At 41.5% G+C, this 19576-nt stretch overlaps 1 protein-coding gene across 1 annotated transcript in view; it reads right to left on the minus strand.

The window, feature by feature from the left end:
• EPSTI1 (epithelial stromal interaction 1) overlaps positions 1-19576 on the minus strand; it is a gene marked incomplete at its 3' end in the record, with an annotated part of 197043 nt that overhangs the window by 112451 nt on the left and 65016 nt on the right. The window contains exons 5-6 of the mRNA XM_082248135.1: positions 14366-14449; positions 12555-12628 (exon numbers count right to left, since the gene is read on the minus strand). Of these exons, the coding sequence (XP_082104261.1) occupies positions 12555-12628; positions 14366-14449 (158 nt within the window). The remainder of the gene's footprint in view (positions 1-12554; positions 12629-14365; positions 14450-19576) is intronic.

Raw genomic sequence — 19576 nt, forward strand, 5'->3', positions numbered from 1 at the left:
GCTGTTCCTTGTTAGTACCACTTATGCCTCGTACACACGCAACGATTGTTGGCCGTGAATTTTCGGCCAACGTCCGATCGGCTGATTTTCGGCTTGTTAGTATGATGCTTCCGACAACCGACTGCGACTTTTCGGCCAAACAAAATCTGGTGTGCATGCTATAAAATTTTTGTTGGCCGTCAACAGAACGGCCGATTTTCCGTCAGTCAGTACAGATTTCGGCAGACAAAAATGTGATGAGCAAGACTGGGCATGCTCAGAGAAGAAAAAACACACGAAAAGTAAACCAGAACATGACATCACTTCTGAAGTTGGTTTTTGTTGGCCGATAAAATTTGTGTGCAGTCTAGAGCACATTTCAACCAACACAACAACACTGGACAAAAGACGGCCGATCGGTCGGCCGATAATCGTTGCGTATGTACGAGGCTTTACTCTGCCAGCTTTTTGTTGCCCTAGCCCATGTTTTTTGAGACATATTGCTGCCATCAGTTTCAAAACTACCTTATTTTTTCCTTTACATTTTCTCAGTTTAAACATTTGATATGTTTTATATTTTCTATTGTGAATAAAATTTGGGTTTATGAGATTTGCAGATCATTGCATTCTGTTTTTATGTAGATTTTACACTGTGTCCCAGCCTTTTTGGAACTGGGGTTGTATTAGAAAATGCAGCAAATAAAGAAAAATACTTGTTGCTTTCCCAGTAATCTGGTGTGTTCCTAACTTCCTGTTTGAAATGACAGTCTGCTTTGGCTGCACTGAATACCTAACCAGAGTCATCGGCTGTGTTCCAGACTACAGAACACCTCCTCCATATGTCATTGAAATAAAGAGAGAAAGTTGGTGTTCTGTCATCCAAAACACGATAATTAGGCAAGGCTGACAACACTGATTGGCACTTTCAGTGCAGCAGAGGAACTATGTTGTCAGCCTAAACAGGAAATTAGTGGCACACAGGATTCATGTTAGGACTAACAGGTATTTCTGTATGCTTGATGTATAGAGACTAAGCTTTTCTTTACTTACCTTTCCAAGATGTCTTAGGCCGGTCATGCATAGTTCTCTCCCTCTTTAGATGTTCTCCAGCGGTGGGAGGTTCTCGATGATGCAGAGAGTGGTACTGACATGATTAAATTAGGGCTGTAATTTGCATCATTGTTTGTGAGCTTTGGGCATCATAGTGATGCTCCCTTAGGGGACAGATTTATGATACCGTGCACTCACAAGATGTCACCTTTCTTCCTGGTTGATTGTGATCAAGGACATCTATTGATAAAAAGGAATTACTGAGGACTATTTTTTTTTTCAGAAGTTTGTCTGCAGTTGGTTTTTACAGGCTAAGCTACCGTGGCAAGTTAAATTCTAGCTATTAAGTGACTTAACCACTTGCTGGCAGTCACTCCATTAGGCTACAACTACAAAGAAAATTTTCAGTATTTAAATATTGCTAATAAAATCACTAGTGATTAATCACTAGGAGTAGCAATTGATCATTAAACAGTTGGAAAAAAATCTCCCTATTGAGTAAGCTGCACAAACAGCATTTGAAACATATTGTAGCATTTATTTTTTGAGCATTGGGCAATTATGCCAACTGAGCTTCATTATATTCTACCACATGTTATTTGTATGGCTCTCTGCACAGGGAGCCACTTGTTTCATCCTATTCCAGTTTTTATTTGTTTCTCCTAGCACTTTAGACTGATGCACAATTAAGGCCATACAGTGCCCAGACCAACATATTTCTACGGAGGGTACAGCCAGGTGTTTCTGATCAGCCACGGACAGGAAGCCTGTAGAAACCAACAACAGGCACATGGAGTGAATACCTGCGGTTAGAGAGAGATATGCACCCCTGGGCGAAGACAATTCAGATCCAGAGGCACACATATGTTGCTAACCACTGGTAATCATTCCATGCATGTTTACATTCAGTCAGAATCTGTCTGTCATTGAGGCTTTCTCTTCAAGGCTGATAATAAACAGCTGGCTTTACCTGCCACAAACATATGCTGTTCCAGTAAGTGTGTGGCCCTAATAAGCCATGTGCAAGGGCCCTTAACCACTAGCCATTTATGTAGCATTATCGAAGCATTAAAATTCCCTATGATGACCCTATACTAATGAGGTGACAGACAACAAGTATCTTCCAGCAACAAGAGATTAAACTTGCCCAAGTAGCATAACACAGTGGGGTTAATTTAATAAAAGCAAACAGACTACTCTCTTTGCAAGGGAAGTTATACTTTGCAAGAGAATTGTACCCAGATCTTAGAGAATAAGGTGAAGCTCTGCTGATAATGATTTAATCATCATATCATGTGCAAGCAAAAATGCTTATTTTTTTTTTTTTAATTTTCTTTGCATGTGATTGGGTATTCTTTGCAAAGTGAAATAGCACCACATTCACTAAGCTCTAGAGGGAAATTTTCTTTCAAAGTGTAACTTCACTTGCAAAGTGAACAGCCTATTTGCCTTATGTAAATCAACCATATTGTGTACTGAGGTCTTGATCAAGTTTGGATGCAAGTTTGTATATTTAGCAAATGATCTCTTCATAATAAATTCCGCAAAATTCAAATAATTAAGATCATGTTTTACTCATCCTCTGTAAATAAAATCACTGTATATTCACTGAACTGCAAATAACTAAAAGATATTATGACATATATTTTAGTTTGCTCAAAGTTGAGACATTTCTCTTGCAGTGTTTCACATGATTTTTGCCACACTCTGGAAAATCCACAGAGACATAAGCATTGCAAAGCCTTTCACATATCATGTCAGTGACTTTCTTGCCTACACTGTAATTTTTGCTCTGTGTACTAAATTTGACCAGTTACAATTCCAGGTGTCACATGAGTTTCCTGTGTAATGACATCGATTTTGCAGTTGGTCTGTCAAACTTTGTGAAAGAAGGGTATTTAAAACTAAGAGCTCTGTCATTGCAAAAGACAGGGTGGTATTTTAAAATGTTGTGACCTGTGCGACACACAATTCAGACATAACACTGCAATACTAGCAAACTAAGGTTTAAAAGACTTGCTTGAAGTAGTATGTATAAAAAAGATCAAGTCTACAAAAAAAAAAAAATCAACAAGATTTCCACTTGCAACAAAATAATGTGAAGATGTGTAATCACTGCTAGTGATATTTCATCTAGTGAGGTGTTAAAGCGAAACGTCACCCAAAAAGGGAAGTTCCACTCTTCTTCCTCACCCACCTCTGCCATATTTGGAATATTGTTTTGGGGAGGCGCAGGTACCTAGTTTTGGCAGGTACCTGCTACTACTTCCTCTTTGATTGCCTAGGTGATCCTAGTTTGGTCTCCCTCCCTGCCTGTAGCCTTCTGGGACACGTCACAGGTCCCAGGAGGCTGCAGGACCATTCACAGGGCTCAGCGTCACCTGTGCATGTGCAGTAGGAGCCGGCTTCTCCCAGTTAACATGTGGATACTGGGGAACCAGAACCAGTGAAGAACCGGTCTGGGTGAGAACAGCACTGTATCCCTGGACAGGTGAGTGTCTGTTTGTTAAAAGTCAGCAGCTACAGTTTTTGGTTGGCTCTGAGGAAGAGGCGTATGCCTCGAAACGCGTCAGCCGTCATCCAAATAGGACAATGGACAATCGTATGGACTACTCCTGATACTCAAGTTCTTGAGTTCGATATGATCGATTTTCACCTGTGTTTGTGAGTAGCCATTTTTATGTTTTTACAATAAAGCCAATATTTAGGATAATGCGCTGTCGGTGCGCCCTTTTTTGTGTTTTTTATTTACAGTTTTTGTAGCTGCTGTCTTTTCATTTTTGGAAACCTGGCTGTAGCTCCTCTTTGAGTGCACCTGCCATGAAAGAAATATGGGAACAACCACTACCGGCTTCCTTCTGAAAAAATGCTTTTTGCTAGGCTGTGTGGCTTTAATACTTATGAGTACCAGGTAAGGAACAATCATACAACAAATAAATGTTGGAGAAAAGTCAGAATTCTTACTTTCAAAATGTGTTTCAAGTCATCCAGGTAACTAGTAACACAGGTCATCAATGGTATTCTACATATTTTTTCATGACCATCTTTCTTGGGAAAAAAAGCACTGCATACAGTATATTGATTAAAAAGAAAAAGATGTGATTGGGTTTTTCTTGCAAGGTTTTAAAGATTTCCAGGCCAACAGGGAAATAAAGTCACGACAGTGTATTCTTGGTTTGCCACAGTCCTTCTTCCAGCCGCACATACCTTGAAGACTGGAGACACTTGGGAGGCAGCTTTGTAAAATGCTGAAACCTCCTCCACGGTCTCTCAAGGGCTCTGTTCTGCTCAGCTCCTGGATCAATAAGTTTCTCACTCTGTTGTAAAATTCCAGAAGAGAAATATCTCTTCTATCACTTGCCTTCCTTCTGTCATTCTCACAGCTCCTGACCACTAAAATCACATATCTATATATTCTAATTTACTGTACATTTTTATCTTCTCTTTATTTCCTTAACACGTATATTTTAGACATTTAGATAAACAGTAAGATGAGCAAATTAGTTTGTGCTTAATTCAGCACCTCAAAAGAATAAGTGACAGCTGTGCTAAGTAGCAATCAAGCAGAATTAAAAGTATAATTGCACATTTTGTGGATTAACAGAAAGTTTTATGATCTTATTGCTTTTCCGAACTTCTGAAAAAGATGTATAATATCACTGGCAATCCTGTTTGAATGAAATGATGGTTAACTTCTTGATTGTTTGTTCATATATTTGCTTATTTGCTTTAACCACTTCAGCTCTGAAAGGTTCACCCCCTTCCTGACCTGGCCATTTTTTGCGATACTGCATTGCATTGCTTTAACTGACAATTGCGAGGTCGTATGACACTGTACCCACATAAAATGTATGTTTCTTTTTTTTTTGATCACCTCTGTGGTTTTTATTTTTTGCGCTATACATTTAGAAAATATGTCATCAGCTCCATGCTTTTGGTTAAAAAAAATCCCAATAGACATATTTTGATTGGTTTGCGTAAAAGTTATAGCATCTACAAACTATGGGATAGATTTATGGACTTTTTTTTTTCCATGAAAACTTTTTATTGAAAGTTGAATGTAGTTTACAAAGTACATATCATATGGGCATAAAAAGTAAATTATCAAGAACATAGCAATGACAGTCAAAGGGCAATATAGATGCATAAAATCAATATAACCAGGGGGACATCAACGCTGCAGTTTTATATGTGATATGTGATTCAACTAGTGGTGGAGACCCAACAAAATAAAGGTTGAAGTCTGGGTTGAAGTCTGGGACCTAGTTCCACTTCACCAAAATATTACCATTTAAATACATAGATGCATTTAAATAAATAATAAATAGTTATATCATTAAAAATATATTAATATACAATAAATACATTTCTTACCAAAAATATTAAAAATATATTAAATATACCAATTTTATTATATGCATTATTTTATTATATTATTTTATTAAAATTATATTAAAATTTTGTTAGTTAAAATACTCATGTTGTGGCATCCGTCTTCCAAGTAAACTGAAAATTGGCCTCACAAAGGGTAGCCACTGAAGTTGGAAGAGAGATATTTAACGCGTGCGATTTTGAATAGTTGATTTTCAAGTTTTGAAAGATGCCTAAAATGATAAAGATCTTTGAGTAGATTGGGCAAAGAGGTCAGTGGTTTTCATAAAAAGAATAACAGGTCGTCTGCAGACGCGGCCAGTTTGACCGCCCTATTATTCAGGGTGATCCTGCTAATATCTGGATTGGCACGTATTCTGTTGAGAAAGGGTTCCAGGGTCAGGACATATATCAAGAGGGAAAGTGTACATCATTGGCGGGTGCCATTGCTAATACTAAAGGCGTTCAACAGGTGGCCATTTACTCTCACACGAGCTAATGGGTTAGAATAAAGTGCCAAAATACTCGCTAACATGCGAGGGTGAAAGCCCATGCCTCGCAATGTTTCTCAAATGTAGCCCCAGGCCACTCTGTGGAACGCTTTTTCCGCATCAAGGGAGAGAAAAGAATACATGTCCATTACCCAAGGAAAGCCAGTGGTGAAGGTAAAGGGATTTAATAGTGTTGTCACAGGCTTCTCAGCCTGGAATAAAGCCTACTTGATCAAGTCCAATTAGAGAGGAGAGCAGTGGTAGAAGTCTTTTAGCTAGCATTTTTGTGTAGAGCTTAATATCAACATTTAATAAGTAATCGGCCTATAATTTTTTTACACGCGTTACATCTTTGCCTTTTTTAGGGGTTACAGTAATATGTGCCTCCAATAAGCTTTTGGGAATAGAAGGTGAAGTAGGTAAGTCCTTAAGGGTTGCCAGGATTTTCGATGCAAGGACATCCTGAAAACATTTGTAATACTGAAGGGATAGACCATCAGGTCCTGGACTTTTCCCCATTTTCATCTGTTTAATTGCTAACTCCAACTCCTCTAAAGTAAAAGGCTATTCTAACTCTCTAGCTGACTCGGTATAGGCTTTTGACAATATTCAGCCTGGAAGCCTCTAATCTGTCCTATGCAACCATCTCTCAAAGAGGGGTTCGCATTCCATTTGTGACTGTTATATAGCTCTTTATAATATCGTTCAAAATGTTGGGCTATCTCATAATTTCTGGAAAGCAGGTTATCGCTTCTACCGTGGAGTTGATGGATATGAAGAGAGGACTTTGTCTTTTCAACAGCTCGGGCTAAGAGATGCCCACTCTTGTTACCATGTTCATCGAAAGCTTTCTAATATTGGATATTACAACGCCTTCTGGCGTTGACCGCTTATGAGCTGCTTCAAGCAATGTGATTCGAATGAACAAGGAGTTAAGCCATTTCTGCGGTTCCTTTTTGACCTGAGAGTATAAAGCCAGCAATTCCCCCCAAATCCCACACTTACAGTATCTCACAAAAGTGAGTACACCCCTCACATTTTTTTGTAAAAATTGTATTATATCTTTTCATGTGACAACACTAAAGAAATTGCACTTTGCTACAATGTAAAGTAGTGAGTGTACAGCTTGTATAACAGTGTAAATTTGCTGTCCCCCCAAAATAACTCAACACACAGCCATGAAAGTCTGAACCGCTGGCAACAAAAGTGAGTACACCCCTAAGTTAAAATGTCCAAATTGGGCCCAATTAGCCATTTTCCTTCCTCTGTGTCATGTGATTTGTTAGCATTACAAGGTCTCAGGTGTGAATGGGGAGTCGGGGTGGTAAATTTGGTGTTATCGCTCTCACTCTTTCATACTAATCACTGAATCATGCTCTACATGACTTAGTGTATAGGAAGATTGCCAAGACCCTGAAACTGAGCTGCAGCACGGTGGCGAAGACCATACAGCCGTTTATTAGGACAGGTTCCACTCAGAACAGGCCTCGCCATGGTCAACCAATGAAGCTGAAGTGCACTTGCTCAGCGTCATATCCAGAGGTTGTATTTGGGAAATAGACGTATCAGTGTTGCCAGCATTGATGCAGAGTTTGAAGGGGTGGGGGGTTAGCCTGTCAGTGCTTAGACCATACGCCGCACACTGCATTAAATTGGTCTGCATGGCTGTCCTCCCAAAAGGAAGCCTCTTCTAAAGATGATGCACAAGAAAGCCCGTAAAACGTTTGCTGAAGACAAGCAGACTAAGGACATGGATTACTGGAACCATGTCCTGTGGTCTGATGAGACCAAGATAAACTTATTTGGTTCAGATGGTGTCAAGCGTGTGTGGCAGCAACCAGGTGAGGAGTACAAAGACAAGTGTGTCTTGTCTACCGTCAAGCATGGTGGTTGGAGTGTCATGGTCTGGGGCTGCATGAGTGCTGCCGGAACTGGGAAGCTTTAGTTCATTGAGGGGACCATGAATTCCAACATGCACTGTGACATACTGAAGCAGAGCATGATCCCCTCCCTTCGGAGACTGGGCTGCCGGGCAGTATTCCAACATGATAAGGACCCTAAACACACCTTCAAGACGACCACTGCCTTGCTAAAGAAGTTGAGGGTAAAGGTGTTGGACTGGTCAAGCATGTCTCCAGACCTAAACCCTATTGAGCATCTGTGAGACATCATCAAAAGGAAGGTGGAGAAGCGCAAGGTCTCTAACATCCACCAGCTCCGTAATGTCATGGAGGAGTGGGAGAGAACAGGTTATAGACCTGTGAAGCTCTGGAGAACTGCATGCCCATGAGGGATAAGGCAGTGCTGTAAAATAATGGTGGCCACACAGAATATTGACACTTTGGGACCAATTTGGACATTATAACTTAGGGGTGTACTCACGTTTGTTGCCAGCAGTTTACACATTAATGGCTGTGTGTTGAGTTATTTTGAAGGGACAACAAATTTACACTGTTATACAAGCTGTACACTCACTACTTTACATTGTAGCAAAGTGTCATTTCTTCAGTGTTGTCACATGAAAAGATATAATAAAATATTTACAAAAATGTGAGGGGTGTACTCACTTTTGTAAATTACTGTATGTGTTTCCCATACTACTACAGGGCAAATTTTCCTGGAAGAACAAGCGGAGTTTAGTAGTAAGGTGTCACATTACTTTAGGATCTTTTACAAGTGAGGCATTGAAACTCCAAATTATGGGAATGATAAAGTGAGCGAGATTGGGTGATGATCCAACAACACCATGGGTTCATTTGAGGCTTTAAACAGGAATGAAAGGTCTTTTTAGATAGAAAGATGTAATCTAATCTCGAATACTTGTTATGAGAAAGGGAGAACAACGTATAGTTCTTTACCTTGGGGAAAAGGGTTCGCCAGGTATCATGGAGCATTAGATTATGTAATTGGGCTGTGATTTGACACAAGGCTCTATATGCCAATGCTGAAGTGCCCCCCCAATCGCAGTGCTGCTGGCTTCCCTCCTCTACCCCCAGCTGCTGCTGGGGATATTTCAGGATGGAGAGTGGATAAAGGGGCTAATCAATATGTCATTAACCGACCCTTTTCTTTTCTAAATGAACACAGTTAACACACAATCACTGTGTTTAATCATAACTGAAGCATAGTAAATTGTGTTAACTATGCTTCCGTTTCTGAATGAACAGGAAGTCACACAGCACAGAGCACTTCCCATTTATTCACTGTCCAGTGCAGCTGAGGCTACAGAGAAAGGTATGCATGTTTGAGCTTTGGGGTGCACATGCTAATGCAAAAGGCTGCACACACCTATGATTCTGGGTTACATTAGATAACAAGTGAAGAGATCAAAGCAGACTGTGTATAACTTGTATAAAACGATTACAAGGTCACACCCCCAAAGCCAACAGCTATTTTATGTGAGTTATTTGTACTTAACTGTCAGTTTTTTTTACAGACCATTTGTAACCTTTACTAGTTCATGTCCAGGTTTGCAAAAACAGCAAGACTTTAACACAGATTATTTTCTAGCAGCCTTCTTTTCCTTAAAGAGGAACCTTTGTCAGACAAATAAGTCCTGATAGATCACTTCAGGCTGGTCCATTTTGCAGGTATAGCTATGTAAAACATTAAAGCGGAGTTCCACCCAAAAGTGGAACTTCCGCTTTAGGGAGTCCTGACCCCCCGACATGCCACATTTGGCATGTCATTTTTTGGGGGGGGGGAGCGGGTACCTAGTTTTGACAGGTACCCGCTCCCACTTCCGCTCGGAGCGCCGCGGCGCCCTGAGCGGAAGTTCTCCTCTCCCCCTCCCTCCCTGCAATCTTCTGGGACACGTCAGAGGTCCCAGAAGATTGCCGGCCAATCACGGCGCGCAGCGCGACTCGCGCATGCGCAGTGGGTACCCGGCTGTGAAGCCGCAAACTGTAACAGCCGGGTGCCCACAGCAGTGATGCCGGCGCCGAGGGAGAGGATCGAGGCTTCCGGCGGCCGCATCGCTGGACCGTTGGACAGGTGAGTAAATGGCTGGAACTCCGCTTTAAGAATAAGTGTCTATACTGTTTAAAATCCAGTAATATGCTGTCTCATATGCTGGCTCTGCACATGCTCAGTTGCTCTCTATTTTTAGCCACTGTGCTAAATTTGTAGAGGCCGATTAGCTGACAGCCTAAAGATTTATTGTTATTCAGGGGCTCTGCTCTTTAGAAAAATGGCAGCCTCCAGCAAGAAGAAGCAGGAACAAGGCTGGAAGCAATTTATAGCACACACTTATTTTGGTAGCATTATAATTAAAGTGGAATGTCTGCTCCTTGCTAAAGCACATTATTTTTATCAAGTTGTTATGGGTAAAGTTCTGCTTTAAGTCTACCAGTATTTGAATCCCACTGCGAACCCATGGTATGTATGTGTGCTGCTCAGGCTGCTAGGAAATGTAGTCCTGTGCCTGCTGCTATGGCTGGGAAGGAGCCCGTCCACTTTCCAGACAATGACAGATAAGAGCAGAAGATCCCAAGAGCCGCACATCAGAATGTATGGAAGGGGATGGATCAAATGGATCCATTCCCATGCGTAAGCTCAAGTGGGAGGAGTGAAACATGTTGAGAGGCGTGGCCTGGTGGGGGTCCAAGCTAAAACTGGCACTTTTATACACACAGCAGGTCTTGTTCTGATGTGCGGCTCCTGGGCTCTTCTGACCTTATCTGTCAGTATTTGGATCCCTCCATGATATAAGGCACAATGTGCTATATTCACAGGACTGGGACTTTACCCAGCAACCCAAAGGAGTGTTCACATGCTGTATGTAGTGACATTTAGTGGCCCCTTTCCTCCCTTGCTCCTGCAGTTCATTTCCCCTTCCCCAGAAGGGACAGAGTACAAAAAGAAGGTAAGGACACTGGAAGGACCTCATTGGTTGCTGCTGCATCCTGGACCATGCCAGCCCCTAGCAACAGGGGCAGGAGGATTTCCATTTTCTGCTGCCATGGCTTTCACTGTAGGCTCATAGCTGTAGTGGAGTGTGCAGTGAGCCCGAGAACAGGGTTTAGTAGAGGACAGCCCATAGAGACTAGGATCTTGTGTCTGCAGCTCAGGGCTTCTGCTAATTGCCAGGAGCCCAGTACAGAGGACTTAAAAGCTGTCAAGGGAGTTGGCGGAGCTTGGGATACTTTGCTGCTTTGAGACAGAGTTGCAAAGATGTGCTTAAAGGGGTATTAAACACAAAACAAAAAATGTGACATTTTATATATCTATGACTGCCCAGGTATATCTATAGTCCCATATCCAATATTCCTTTTCCTTCCTTCTCTATATCACTTAGGGATGATACTCCGTTGTCACAATAAGTAGTCTAAATATACTCCATTCCACAAAACTCTCCAAAATACAATGTAATATATTACAGTTTTCCTTAGATGTGATGGGTGCATTCATTTTTAGGCTCATCCCCTCTATTTTGGCTAGTAACACACCTCCTATATTAGGGTGCCTACACTCTGGATAAAGAATTGATTCCTTTATTCATTGCATTCCTGACAATTGAGCATGGTCAGGAATGGCAGCTGCCAAGTGGCAGGCTGCGGGGAGAAGTGATAGGTGGTGCAAGACCATGCAAGACACACCATCTACCTGGGTTTCTAGTTAGACAGCTGGAGTCTGTACTCAGTGACATCTTCTCTCTTTTATTACCAACCCCATTTAAACTTCCAAGGTAAGTTTTAATTCTGTTGGTGGCTATGAAAAACTATGTAGAACTAACATTTTTTACATCTATCTTTATAAGTGAGAGAAAGTAAGGAGTCTGTAGAGGGTGTTCCAGCATCTCAAGGAGGCACATTCCAGGATCATCAGATTCCTGATAATAGTGACTAGGGTGGACTAGTAGAGAAAATTTGCCTCTTTGGTTGACACAGGCTAACGCTAACACATTGGTTTAGCTCAGCAGAACACTACACAATAGCTTGAAAATAAGGACTCTCTAGAAAGAATTGTGCAGATGTTTACAGTATCAGGCTGAACCAGAACCTTAGTCCGTTAGACCTGATAGACGTATACTCATAACTACTTTGCTCGGTGGCAAAATCTGATTTCACCAGCAGTTACAGTAAAATCTAATACCACTGTCCAGTATGGAAAGTTCTACGAAGAACTTCAGGAAGATAAGGTTCCTGCCTGTTCTGTGGAAACACATTAAACATGAAACACTCAGAAAGCAAAAGCTCATGCACTGAATATAAAAAAACAAAAGACAAAAAAGCAGTGGCATGTTTATTTCAATGTACATCTTAGTGTGTTAGATATTTTACTGTATACTGTATGCAATAGCAGTAGCTTTGTTTTATACAAATACACATAGAGGACAATTTTTATTAGAATGAAATAAGATAGAGCAAGCTGACATTCAGATAAGTTTAGTAATTGTAAATATTAATTGTTGTTTATGAAATATTGAAAATTATTTAAAACTGGTTATTTTTCTTTTCTTTAAGGGTTTTTTTTTTCAATTGTTCTTACAGGATGTTGATTAGTGTTACTGCTACAATACTTGAATAAAAGCTCCATGTCCTTTAATCAAACTACCTATGATAAAAGCTCTTTATTGCTGTATAATGGTGTGCAGCTATATATGTACACCTTTCAAATGCTCCAAATATATATTGAACTTAGTGTTTACATGTTTTTACTTACATGGCCCTGGATTTATGCCATCTTTCCCTTCTCTCTATTTCCTCTAGGCGCCTTTTTTCTTCTAGTTTCTCTGCCTAAAACCATTATAAAAGAAAGCAATGGTCACTTTGACAAAAATGTAATTCTGCATTGATTAAATTTACACACAGTTCTTTAGACAGAAATATACAAAATATTATGAATATGTTTATTGCTTTTAGGGATCATTCAGAGGGGCACTTAAACCTGCCCTGCAAGGGGAGCCACGGTCTTCTGCATCTGCATTGACCTACCTGTATGAAGGAGCCCTTAATTATTATTTTTTTAAATCTTTTTTACAATTTTATATATTTTTTTTATTTTCTACATTTTTTGAAGCCTTGTGGGGGGAGGGAGCTTTGGTGAAATATCAGGGTTCTACACAGACCCTTGATGTCTCACTTTTGAGATGGCGAAAGAGTTTGAGGACACAGATCCCCAATCCTTTTTTTTTTTGCCGCCTCAGCTGCACTGCAGAATGAATGAACAAGAAGCGCTCTGTACAGAGGCTACCCACTTATCTGAGCCAGATCTCGATCTAGCAATGTGCACAAGAGCTGGGGCTCTCTTGGCTCTCTCCCTCCTCATTGGCTCAGATATAGCAGCCAATGATGCCAGTGATGAGGAATGGGGTGCGCAGCTGAGCCACGATCTGTGCGTCTTATGGACACACAGAGCAGGGCTCAGGAGCTAGCACGCATAAGTGCCCCCATAGCAAGTGGCTTGCAAAGGAGGCACTTGGCTGGCGGGAGCTGGGAGTGGGGGTCCTGGAAAGAGGAGGATTTGGGCTGCTCTGTGCAAAACAATAGCACAGAGCAGGTAAGTATAACATGCTTGTTATTTTAAACCAGAAAAAAGAAAAGAACCTTTAGTATTACTTTAACTTCTTCAGTAAAGATCTTTTGTTGTTCTTTAATCTGCCTGGTCTTAAGTCTCTCTAAAGGGGTGCATGCATAGTGATTTAACAGAACATGGCTTAAAACTAGGGCTCTAACGAGTAGAATGTCGTCCAGAGGAAACTAGATTGCTGTTGCCAAGGACTACTTTATTTGTGTCACTTGCTAAAACAGTCAACCAGTCAGGAGACGGGTGACATAGCTAAGGTGATGGTAACTCTGGTAATGAAGGAATGGTATGCTTGGCCACTTCACTAGCGGCCAGTTCTGCACTTACTGGGACTAACCCGGGGGACACAGAGTACCTCAGGTCCCAGCCTTGAGTCATGGAAGAGAGATCCAGAGGGGCCCCAGGAAGGAGAACAAGCATGCAGTTATAGAGAAAGAGTGTTTCCTGTATCCAGTAGCAACAGTGTAAACAGTCACTGGGAGTGAGGTGACAGTATTGCTGAGTTGGTGGCAACTGCTACATGCTCCACAGTACCGGCTCTGAAATACTGCACACCTGGAGTAGTGTGCTCTAACAGAAGTGTGTCTGAAGTGCGCAATAGAAGTTCAGCCATGGATTCCAAGGAGTTAACTGTGCAAGTTGCTGCTCGCTTCTAAAATCTGGAGACCTGCCTTAATGTTGATTTCACATGACTGCTGCATCTGGCTATGATTCAAGCATTAGCAAGTGCAGTTACACAGTGTCCCCACTAGGGCACCTTAAGCCCCAACCACACACTGCTGTACTGTTTTTTAATACAACCACAATAAACAGATTGTTCTAATGAAAAGGGAAGCTAGGGCTGGAAGGGGTTAATTGTGTATTTAGCTTTTTACCTAGGATTTAGCTTTGACATAAAGGATTTTAGTGTCTATAACAGTCAGATATTTAGCCTCTTGCACTCTTACCTTTTTTCTTTGAATGTCTTTCTTCTTCTGTATTTCAGCTTCTTCTTCTTCCCGTTGTTTCCTTTTGTATTCATCTCTCTTGAACTTAAAATAGATGTATTATTTAGTTAAGAATGATAATGGTAAGTATAGTAAATTGGAGAATGCAGCACGAGCTCTATTAGCGATTGTGTGTTTTTGAAGTACAAGGCACTCATACTTCTTGAAGTGATATAACAACCAAAAACAAAAATGTAATATATTGCAGCATACCAATTAGTTTTCTTTTTAGGCATTTTTCCCTCTGTTTTTATCTGATGATCTGGCCAGTAACACACCTTCTGTATTAGAGTGCCCCCATTCTGAATAAAGGAGCAAAAGAAACACCTTTGGGCAGCAGCATTGTCAGTATACGGGTGGGGGAATGTTAGATGTGCTATCAGTTTTAAATACACTAAAGACTTGAAGCCAAATTCCAGCTAACACTTTTTTAAGCAGTTACAACAAACAGTTGTTTTCCTTTTGGGATAAAGGTTATACATAAATAACTAAAAACTGATAGTTGTAAGCACCCCTGTCAGTGGCAAATGGTTTGTCTCAGCCCTCTAAATGCTCCATCTACAGGACAACTTGCTCTGTTGAAAAACAACATATTTACTGGTTGGATCACCAGTGACAATAAAGGAAAGAGACAGTGGCGGCCCATCTATTGGGGGTGCAGGGGCGCCGCCCCCCCTATCCATGTGTCCGGCCCCCTAATCTACATGCAGGGCGCCGGACGCATGGATTCTAGTAGGGGATTTTTTTTTTTTTTAATCACGTGATTGGAGCCAGAGGCTCTAATAGACTTCAAAAAAGGGTGGGCTCAGGGCGCAGAGCACTGCACCCTGAGTCCACCCAGTTGTATGGCAATAAAATGGCAATAGCAAATAAATATTCGCTATTGTCACACTGACTCTCCTCCCAGCCAATGAGGAAGAGGGTTGTGAGGTCCCTTTCCCACTTGGCCAAAAGGAGAAGCGATCTTACTGGCCAGGAAGAGGCAGAAGACACACGGCTGGAGGAGAAGCACAGCGGCTCACCCATCCAGCACTCCCCGGCTCGGACAGGAGGAGGTAAGGAGGCAGGCCATTCGGGGGGGGGAATGTGTTGCCTGCCTGCCTGCCGACCGACCGACCGACTGTCCAACCATCTGTCTGTCGGGGGGGGGGGGGGTGCATTGGTTTGCCACCCCTTCATGAATTACCGAGCACCAGCTGCCACTGGAAAGAGAGCCTAAGAAAGAAAACAAATGCAGGTATTACATATAAGAATCGGTAAGCTACAATATAATAAATGTTTGTTTTTGGGTTTAATACCAACACTTGAAGAACTATAGATTTCCCAATGATATTTAAATAAGATGGAAATCCAAAATTTTGGGGAAATGTTATTTACTTTAACCACTTGAAGACCAGGGATTTTCTGGCACTTTTTGTACACATGTGAAAATCTGTTTTTTTTTTTTGCTAGAAAATTACTTAGAACCCGCAGACATTACATATTTCTTTAAAGCAAAGGCCCTAGAGAATAAATTGGTGGGTTTTGCAATTTTTTATGTCACACAGTATTTGCACAGCGGTTTTTCAAACATATTTTTGGGGAAAAATTCAATGCAAAAATACACAATACATTACCCGGTGTGTTTGTAAAATATAAAAGATGATGTCACGCTGAGTGAATAGATACCAAACATGTCACGCTTTAAAATCGCACATGGACACACAACGACAACAAACAAATTAGTAAATTTTTCTATCTATAGGAGACGCTTTATAAGCCTTTACAGGTTTTATCACTTTATATCTACAGACAAGGTCTAGTGCTAGAATTACTACCCATGATCTGACGTACACAGCAATACCTCATATGTGTGGGATTATCACTGTTTGTGTGTCTGTACGGGACCAATGCATGGCTCCCCTTTGCACGCTAGCACGGGGGGACAAGGGCACTTTAAAAAAATGTCAATAATAATTTATTTTATTTTTTGATTTTTATACTGTTGCTTTACATATTTTTTTTATCACTTTTATTGCTGTCACAAGGAATGGAAACATCTTTTGTGACACCAATAGGTACATGGCAGGTACTCTTTATGGAGGGATCTTAAATCCCTCCTTTCCACTTGAAAGCATTCAAAATGCCAAGATCTGAGTTTTTGAATACTTTCAATTTTCAAAAAATGCCGGCGATGACAGCTAAGTAAACCAAAAGTGATGCCATGTCATCGCTTCCGGGCTACCATAGCGGAGACCCAATCAAAGCGGTTTCCAGCTTTGTATGGGTCTCCAGCCAACTGGCCGGCTGGTAGCTTGGGTCTCCCGGTGAGGCAGGAGAGCCCGAGAGGGCTTCAGTGGATGGAAGGGATGGGTGGACGTCCCCCCCCTGCTGCTTTTAATAGCAACCGAGTGGCTAGTTAGCCACTTTGGATACTATTACAAAAGAGCCCACGTCGGCTCTAAAAAACGGTACTGGGGTGATGCCTGCAACTTGAAGTTAAATGACGTACCAGGTCCGTGATTTGGTGGCAAGTGGTTAAACAGTATACTGTATATATTACATACTTTTAATCTTGCGTAAATATCTTATATTAAATATACGCAGGGATCTGGATATTTTACTTATTTCAGAAATTCTTCTAAATTGGTGCAGGATTTGATCTGTTTGTGCCCCAATATAAAGTAGTTCTTTGCAATATACCAAAATAGGTGACTGTAGTTCTATGGAATATTTCATGATCTCTAACTTCAACTTAATTAGATTTAAGTAATAGTTCCAAATTCTGGATTACTTTAACAAGAAAACATTGAAATTTACAACTTCTCGTGGTAGTGCTAGATCAGACAATATGCAGTATATATTAAATTTATGAACATCTTTCTATGTGTATCTTCAACATAGTGTACACAGATCCCTGTGCCATATGGAGAATACATTTGGAGGATGTGTGCCTTAAATCTACACATGGAGAGGCTGCACCTGGATGTGCTTGTCATCAGAAAAGAAAGACAGGTCATGTGTTCTTTTACAAATCAGGTCAAGAGTTATTCTGAAACACATCTTTCACAGTGCAGATTTTCAGAACTAACACATTTGTATGCTTAGTGGGCATAATAATATTTTGAAGTAAGTGGTAAAGTATCTGGATCTATACTTTTTCTATTTACTTCTACTGCACTGTCCAGTTCTCTATCATCTTAAAGCTAACCTACACTGACCTTAAAGTATATTTTCACTTTTGCAGTCAAATTGGCGAACTCGTTTCCATTCACATAAAGGACCCTCATTACAAACTGTCACTGTTTTCAGACAATGTCCTTCTCTTTGTCTCAGCTACCCTCATTTTGATCCCCAACTTATTTCAAGTTCTATGTAATTTTTCAATATTCTTGGGTCTTGAGGTTAATCAGACTAAATCACAAGCACTTAATACCACTCTTGCCACCCGTGACCTCTCTTCATGGCACACCTCATTCTCCTTCACATGGATACCCCATAGTCTTTCTTATATAGGTATAAATTTGACAGAAATGTATGAAGCCCTGTACCAAGCCAACTATGTACCAAACAAACTGACCTTTCCTGTGACACAGTGGACTCCTTTGTTAAACTTCTGGCTAGAGTAGAGTCGCCGCTGTTAAAATGAACCTTTTGCCGAAAATACTATATCTCTTCCTACGTTCTTCTAGTCTTGGTACCGGTACACTTCTTCACGATCCAACTAAGACGGGTGCTACAATATGTATGGAGGCCCATTAAAGCTTGGTTGCCAAGGTGAACATTATACTTACCCATGTTACCAGTTAATATTTTGCATTGCAAATGGCCCAGTTGACTAAGTATCATGCCACTTGGAAAACTCAACTACGGTGAGTATCAAAGTGGCAGACTGTGATCCCCCCTCCATAGCTAACTAATTATGGCTTAATCCCTCAGACGGTGAACCCTATATCAATTCAGGCCTTAGGCCTATAGGATCACCTGAAATGTAAATTTAGCATTCAATCCCTGAACAGACCACTATTGTCTTCTCTTCGCCATCCTCTATTTTACCCAGCAATTGAGTCAATACAAGCTTTTGCTTCCTGGTCCACCTTGAATCTAACTAGCTTCTACCAATTGGCCAGTTCTACTGGGTTCCTACTTTTTTCCACTCATAACCAACAATGTAACTATCTTAATCTAAGGTGTTTCAGTACTTACAAGTCAAACACTTCTATCGTTCCATGATCCAAACCCAGACTTCACTTGACCAGCTCTCATTATTTAAAGGTATGTGTGTTAGAGAAAGCCGCTCATTAGGTCTTATCTTGCAATTGTTCTCCCATATATTAGCTAAACGCTACCTCTTCCTCCCTCTTATGTAAGGAAACAGGCTGCTGACCTCATTGTAGATTAAGAACCTGCTGACTGGATGGACATTGGACAGAAACGAAATCCTGCTCATTAAAAGTAGTTGTGCTCGAAAGTTCATTCAAGGTTTTAATCACATCATTGGCCCGGGCTCGGGGAATGCTGGGAGCGTTGTTCCGCCATGGACGGTGATTGGGGCTCTCCCCGACTCTGAGGTGACTGAACCCCGGGAACTCCTCCGTCCGTCTCTTCTGTCTTACCGTAAGGTGTGTGCCGGGTCACCGACTTCCCCAGGGTGAGTCCCAGGCCGCCCCTCTGTGTGAGGGGGAGGGGGGGGTTAGACCTTCAGCCGGGGTGGGGGAGGTGGTGTTGGATTTGGAAGTCTTTTCCTATTGGATGATCCACTGTTCTGTGTGTGTGTGTCCTCTCTGGTTTCCCGCCCTCACATCTCCGCTCCCCCACACCAATCTCCAACCCAACATTTGTCGTTCAATCCCCCCCAGACACTACAATCCTCTCCCCTCCATACACTACAATCCCCTCCCTCCCCCATACACTACAATCTCCTCACTCCCTCATACACTACAATCCCCTCCCCCCACACTACAATCCCCTCACTCCCCCTAACACTACTATCCCCTCTCCCCCCCCACACTACAATCCCCTCCCTCCCCCATATACTACAATCCCCTCCCCCATACACTATAATCCCCCCTCCCCCATACACTATAATCCCCTCCCCCCATACACTATAATCCCCTCCCCTCATACACTATAGTCCCCTCCCCCCATACACTACAGTCCCCTCCCCCCCATACACTACAATCCCCCCCACAC

The sequence above is a fragment of the Pelophylax lessonae genome (genome assembly GCF_965119305.1).
Source record: "Pelophylax lessonae genome assembly, chromosome: 2".
NCBI lineage: Eukaryota > Metazoa > Chordata > Amphibia > Anura > Ranidae > Pelophylax > Pelophylax lessonae.